A 7783-nucleotide genomic window follows, 5' to 3' on the forward strand; every position below is an offset into this window, starting at 1 on the left:
ACAAATAAGATAAACAGGTGTCTGACAGTCATTTTCAGGCCCAGAAATTGAAAAGTAAACAAGTGTAAAATAACAGTGCATATTTCAGTGTATTAATTAAAGACCAATCCTTGTTGAAGTTGCAAAAGCTATTCAGTCAAGAGCAGCGAGTGATTTCCTCGTCTTCTGTTGCTTAACATTAAAAACACAGACAGCAGAAATAGACTGCGGTTCCTCACAGATACTGACACACGTGTCGTCTTCCTCGACTGTTGACGTTCACTTTAGACATGACCAACAAGGTTAGCAAGGGTACTCACAAAGACGGGCATGTTGACATATCTTTTGTGTTAGTTTATACGTATGGTGGGTGGTGTATCGTGGTGTTTCGGTTCGATTTGAATATCATTACTCCCCTACCTAGCGCACATTCAGTTTCACAGTCAAATGTCATTTGCAGCTTCATGAGAAGTGTGTCATCAGCACTGAGGCGGGTTTTCATCTGTTTGCATGTCAGAGCTGAAAACACTCTGACCTCAGGCTAGAGGAACAAACCACACAAAACACGGCACACTACAGCAGAGAAGCTTCTTCTCAAAGAGCATCAGAAAATCAGCAACGTGTGTTAGAAAAGCACACAGTGTTCAACTTGATAAATTCCTGTGTCTGACTTGCGATCAGTGTTGTTGGTAACACACTACAAGTAATCAGATTACTTTTTCAAGTAACTAGTAAAGTAATGCATTACTTTTTAATTTACAAGAAAATATCTGAGTTAGTTTTTCAGATCAGTAACACCAGAACTTAGTTTCCTCGTGTACTGACTGACAGCTCTCCAGTGCTCATGTTGAGAGAATCAGGAGTGAGTTCAGTTCAGAAGCGCTGTGTGAACAGGATCTTACTGTAGTTCGAGACTAAATGTCAACATGCATTTACTCATCTCACTCGCACAAAAACAGATTCAGTATTCCTCGAAATGAATAAAAACAGTGAAATGCAAACTCAGAATATGAAGCAAACCTACAACAATTAAATTTGGTAAATAACACAGATATACTTTATGCATTTAATCGCATTTTATTAACCAGTGTCTGTGCTGCTGACTTTTGATGATCCGACTCAACCGTACTAATAAGCAAAAATTACTTTAGATTAGGGATGCACCGATGTATCGGCCGCCGATATTTATCGGCCGATTTTTCCTCAATTTACAACCATCGGCATATCGGCTATATAAGGAAAAAGGCCGATATAACAAACCGATGGTTTATTAATTAACTGCGTGAAGGCACTGAGCTGTATAATGTCTGTAGCATAATCCTAGCGCTGCTGTCTGCACTTTAATGCTAATCAAATAACAAAAGATCGCACACTATTCTTGACTAAATAACTCAAGTGTAGCGGACCTCATCTGAATGATGACCAAAACTTTACTGATGTTTTATTAAGTTTATTGCGTCCTTTTTCACTCCAAAAAATCACCACAAGAGCTAAACAAAACACAGCACGAGAAGTGCACATTAAACTCCCTCTCTCTCAGTTGCATTATCATCAACATACAGCGAATTACACTTATAAACACTTATTACAACTAACAGTAAACAAATATATCCAGATCTCAGGCCTTTTCGGGGGGTGCTTAATAAACTGACAAACTTTAAATCTGAAGAACTGCGTGCTTTCATTACCCATATAACGCCCCCGCCTTGGTAATCTCATACATATTTTAACTTACAAAAAAATATTAAAATGTATACAAAAAACAAATTTGAAGATTAATCATAATAAAGTCTGTTACAATAAAGAAGGACTATATGTATTTATTTGATTTATACAGTGAAGTGTTATTTTACATTTGTTTATTTTATTTCCTGTACTGTTAAACCTTCCTAAAAAGCACTGTTTATTTAATATGCATCTTTGTTCTGTTGTATTTATGTAGGCCTGCTGAATGTTAAATGGATCCAATCCATGTTCATTAGAAATTATTTGATGATGCAGCAATAAAACTGCTAGTATAATTTAATGCAGGTGTTTTTGAACTTTGCTGATTTAAAACATGATCAAAATACTATCTATTTTGATGCCGAAATTTCAAATAAGAGAGGAAGTGACAAATATCAAGTATCAGTATCGGCCAATAAGTGTTTGTTAAAATCGGTATCGGTCCCAAAAAAATGTTTATTGCTGAAGAGAGAAAAATGAGCCCAGCCTAGATGAGAAAAAGTAGCACAACACATTACTTTCCAGAAAAAGTAACTAAGTAACACAATTACAGAGTAACACAATATTGTAATGCATTACTTTTAAAAGTAACTTTCCCCAACACTGGTTGCGATGAAGTTTGCGAATGTTTGTTTGAACTGTGGTTTGAGGAAACACTGAATCGTTGAACTCTGTTGTACATAGAACATAGTTGGCTAACGATGGTTTTGGGAAACACGCCTCAGGATGCTCGACTACTCATCCAAATACTGATTAGTCAACTCTACCTCTATTCTAAGCATCCTCACTCTATCCAATACCTACTGAAACCGAGGGGGTTCGTTTGGCACCCAAGCCGAGCCCCTTCTGCTAGAACAGCAATCCAAATCCATTCAAGTCATTAAGACTGGATGGGCAGGTGAGCTGAGAGTTGTCATCCCGATCCCCTTCATTCACCTGCTTCTTCTGTTCACTCACTACCCACAGAACATCCTCATCCATGCAACTGTATTTGTGTGCGGCACACGCAAAATAAGAGAGGAGGGTCTCAGTGAAATCTGACCGCATGAGGAAACCCCAAACATGACCGCTGTGTTTCCGTAACTAACCCTCAGCAGGTAAAGCTGTGAAATGCTGAATGCTCTGCTGCAGTCGACAGTGTATTTCAGGACTGTGGGATTTTAGATGTCCCGCTGTGAGCCGTGTTCCTGTTATCATCCACAGGTTTACTTATGAGGAGTTGTAAGCCACAAAGTAGATGTTTCACCCACAATCTTCCTCATCTCTCAGATATAAGCTGCATGTGGAGCGAGGATCGAGTGCATCATCATTCTGCATACGGGAAGTGCAGTCTTTCTCATGAGACCCTTGATAGTGTTGTGCAATAAAGGGAATGATGTACTTATAAGTCTATTTATTTGTTGAATATCTGTCAGGTGATCTGTTGAAGAGCTGTGCATGAATCAATAAGAAACAGGTTGACTAATGGTGCATTCAAGTCCTCCTGGGAAGTTTGTATTTATGAGTTTGTAAGCTGTAATAATTACAACATCCAGTGTGTTCAAATAACTTTGGTCAGAGCAAGATCACGGTGTACCTCTTCTGTATCAATTCAACACAACTCTACGTCTACAAAATGATGAATAAAAATGTGCATTGGCTGCGTTTTGGCTTTTTATGTTTATATTTGATTTATGAAGGTGTTGTAAATTGAATCATTATTTTGTCATGATTGTACACTATTGCACCATGCAAATTTGTTTTATTGTAAATGAAAAATTATATTTTCATTAATTTTAACAAATCAACACAGATGCTGCATCCACTGCGCTCAGCATGTTTTCTTACTGGTTTTCCACTGGTAATTAGATATATTAGTTTTCCAAAAAGAGGACAGTGGGTGCAGGGTGGGGGGGCTGGGGTGGGGTGTGGTTGGTGGTTAAAGTAGCGCCCAAACTAGCGCAATGACCATATCCCAAATATCAACGCTATATCAAAATATCAAAAATATGTCATTTCCATACCTAAAAAAATACATATTTTACAGTCACTGTTGTGCATATTGATCATAAACACAGCTAAAAAGCTTCCTATTAGTGGTCCTATTTACAAAACAAATCTAGCACAGTTTTATCATAGGTAGAATGTAAACTTTTCAATACAAGCATTTCAGTCAAATGTAATTTATGCAACATTTCAAACATTTAACCCACAGGGGGAAATCAAGCCATGGCAACTGTTTAAAAGCATCCCAATTCTAAGGGGGAAAAAAAGTGGACTTGACAACCCTGCATCCAACACGAGCTGCAGGAGTCAGATTTGACTGATCACGGGTGGAGAGGAGAGGAAAAGATCATGCTGGAGGATTTGCTGCTCAACAGATCCTGAGCTCACTGACAAATATCTGATCTTCCTGTACACAGTGATCGCGAAATCGAATGTGAACAGCGAGCGCTCATTCAAAAGAGATTTAAATACCCCGCACATTGAACATTTTATGCAATATTACAATGTTTGCGGGAGCACTGGACACAAAAATCACAGGAGCGGGTGATAATGGTCAAAAATTCAGCGGGAGCAGGATTAAGAAAACAGTCCCTCTCGGGGTATTAATATTCATGAGCCTTTTCCATAGAACTACTGCTACATCCCGCAAAATGAATAAATGCAAATAAATGAACCAAGAGGAAGCAGTGCAGCTAGTAGAGACGCTGAAACGGATCTAGGCGCCCCTGCAGTGCAGTGCATCGGTCTTCAGAGTGTTTATCGGAGAAATAACCTTCTTAAACGTGACTAACCGCTGAGCCCCGTCTGTGTGTGTGTGTGTGAAGCGCTCGTGCAGCAGTCGGTGCATCGCCACTCACCCGTCGCGCAGCTCCGCAGTTTCTCCAGAATGCGCCATGTGTGCACCGCGCGCCGAGGTTCCCGCGAGCTGAGATGTGCAGATAAGAGACGATAATCCCAGCCAAACCGGAGCTCATTCATGAAACACACTGAGCCCCGTCTGTGTGTGTGTGTGTGTGTGTGTGTGTGTGTGTGTGTGTGTGAAGCGCTCGTGCAGCAGTCGGTGCATCGCCACTCACCCGTCGCGCAGCTCCGCAGTTTCTCCAGAATGCGCCATGTGTGCACCGCGCGCCGAGGTTCCCGCGAGCTGAGATGTGCAGATAAGAGACGATAATCCCAGCCAAACCGGAGCTCATTCATGAAACACACACACACACACACACACACACACACTTTTCTTCCCGCGACCAAAAATAAAAGTATTAAACTTGCACTATGAAAGGTTTATTAAGAGAAAGAAGAAGAAGAAACAACAAAATTCTATTATTGACCGAGTACACATTTGTACGCTGTCGAGTCAGTTTTGGCAGCAAACTCTCGTCTATGTGACTGGCTCTTGTATGTTTGTCGTGTCCGTAAACACAAAAGAAGGTCTGTTTACAGTGTGGCATGTGTGAGTGCTGACTTCAGCATCAGTCATCAAACCTTTTTACTTGTATGACTCATTTCCACAATAATTAAGTTTTTTAAATACATCTTACTGTTTTAAAAATGTACATTTACTACACTCTGTGCTATCTTACCATGGTATTAAATGACTAAAACCTGCTGAGGGTGTCACGAGTCCGGTCCATGAACTTCCGTCCACTTGCCACCCGAGGTCCCGTGATATTGACTCTCACACCACACAGACTGTTACACATCACCCTGGACTACATTTCCCATACTCCAGTGCACTAATCACAAGCTCACCTGAAACCAATCACACACAGCTGCTACCAATTACACACACTATATAAATCAGTATCATACCACCCTTCAACACCGAGTACTGTTTAGCGTTTATCTCTCATCTGGCGATAGCTACTTTACGGAGCCATTCCAGGTTTCTGAATCTAGTATAGCCTTGTTCTTAGTCTGTTTACCCGTGTCTCGATCCTTGCCTGTTATCTCGTTTTGTCTGATCTCTGCCTGTCCTGAAGTTTATAGCCTGTTCTGGATTTACCCTTTGCCTTGCTGTTTCGGACTGTGTTTGCACCTCGCCTGGACCCTAGCTCGTCTTGTGGATTCCCCGTTGGCCTTGCCCTCAGGATTACGTTCGCCGGAGATCGACCACGCCCGTTTACTGGACTACTCTTGTGTCTTGCCCTCAATATACCTGTTTGCCATTGTTTGACCCATGCCTGTTCTGACCACGTCTGACTAAAAGCCTGCAGATGGATCCGCTCGTCTCGTTCGCCCCGTAACCGAGGGAGTGAAAGTAAATTTGTCAAATCTTTTTTTTCTCTTCCGATCTTTGTAATTTCTGTCTATAAATTTGTCATTGAAACACAATAGTGGATTTTGTTTTCCTGTTGGAGCAAATGGAAACAAACATTTTGTATTTGTCATGGTCTCCCATTCACCATTGAAGAAGTTTACCCATCTGTGTTCATTTTGACAGCAAATTTAGTTTTAGTCAGTCTTTTGACTAAAATGCCATTTAATTTTAGTCATCTGAATTGTTTTAGTTGACTAAATCTACCGTAAATTTAGTCAGGTAAAACCTAATGGGTTTAGTTACAGTGCATTTCTCTAAAATTTCCAAACTCATTATATAGGTTTGATATTAAGGTTTTATCATGATAGACACTGATTTAACTGCTGTGACACACAATATGCCTTTATGTTAAAATTAAATAAAACCACTTCTCATAAAGAACAAGAACACGGTCTTCTTATTAATGAAATACCAATGGTTATATCGGCTAATTATGCATTCTTTATAGCAACTTGTTTACCATATTCTTTCAAGCAGACATATTTATTTCTATAAATTAATCTTTAGGGCTACTAAAGTTTTTCAGTGAAGAGCAGTGAGTGATTTTTCTGTCTTTCTGTTGTTGCTTGATTAACATCAATGACTCGGACAATAGCAACTAAATTAGGCTGCTGTCCCTTTAAAACCGAATGCACCGCTGCAAAGTAGGCATTGTACTGATACACTTTCTTCCTACTGTTTACGTTCACTTCAGACGTAATCAGCTGTGTTTAGGTGAATACTCCTCAAAACGGACAATTCAACATCATTTTGTGTGTAATTCTCCGTTCATGCGACGTGAAAAATACTCACGCGCTGTGAGAGGCGCTTTCTGTGTGTGTGTGTGCTTCAGTGTCTGCGCTCAGAAAACCTGACCGAATTGAGTTCTCTCTTGCGTCGTCAGATTTATCCATATGTCTGCTCTTCTCTTACCGCCACATATTGACATTTTTTAACATTTTATGTGACGTGCAGCAAGTGTATGTCCCGCCGGTTCATATGTACGTATCTAACCTCCGAACCACGCAGCAGATTCCTTCTGAATGAATCTCATCCCAAATCGTCGCTCCCTAACATTTTTGTATCGTTTTTATTCGTTGACGAAAATGTCAATAGATTTACGTCATAGTTTTTGTCATTCAAAAAGGGTTTTAGTTCGTTATCTCCTTGTCCTCTGTGAAAAAAAAAGTCAAATTAACACTGATCTGTGGTGACTAACACGTCTGAGAACCCTGAAAAAGAGAGAAGGGTGCAAGACTAGTTAGTACTCACCACAGTTTGAAATGTGAAAAAAGTGGGTGAGTTATAGACTTCAGTCTGATTAGCACCATTTATTTATTAAATTATTTAGACAGGAGTGAAAACGAGGCTGTGAGGGATGGAAGCACAGTGTGTTCAATAGATTGTACTGTAATTTAACAACATACCAGCTGTTCAACTGAAAAAAAAAAACACTTTCAGTTGACAAAAACTCTATAAAACCTTGTGAGTGTTGAAAATGACATGTGATCTATGATCTTTATACAGTGTATGTCACTGTAAAGACTGAAAGGCATTCAGGCCGCAGGCAGAAGTGGCCCAAAATTGATTTTCTTTGCTCATAACAGTATGAACAGCACAAACCACACTCCATATGTGGTCCTAAACCAGATACAGTTGTTTGCAGTGCGACCTCAGTCTCAACAGTCATAACAGAACTAATGCGGCTTCTACACCATTCTAGACACTTGTCACAATTCTGCACTGGCGTGTATTATCGGGTAGTTCTTTGGAGGACTGACAGTGGAGCGACAGTGA

At 40.1% G+C, this 7783-nt stretch overlaps 1 protein-coding gene across 1 annotated transcript in view; it reads right to left on the minus strand.

Annotated features, from left to right (window-relative positions):
- The window catches only part of LOC107570340 (cyclin-dependent kinase 11B-like), a 17145-nt gene extending 12231 nt beyond the window's left edge, over positions 1 to 4914 (minus strand). The window contains exon 1 of the mRNA XM_016256564.1: positions 4767 to 4914. Coding sequence (XP_016112050.1) covers positions 4767 to 4804 — 38 coding nt within the window. The 5' untranslated portion in view covers positions 4805 to 4914. The remainder of the gene's footprint in view (positions 1 to 4766) is intronic.
- Between the last annotated feature and the right edge of the window lie 2869 nt (positions 4915 to 7783).

Source organism: Sinocyclocheilus grahami, unplaced genomic scaffold, assembly GCF_001515645.1.
Source record: "Sinocyclocheilus grahami isolate Dianchi unplaced genomic scaffold, SAMN03320097.WGS_v1.1 scaffold1444.1, whole genome shotgun sequence".
Lineage (NCBI taxonomy): Eukaryota > Metazoa > Chordata > Actinopteri > Cypriniformes > Cyprinidae > Sinocyclocheilus > Sinocyclocheilus grahami.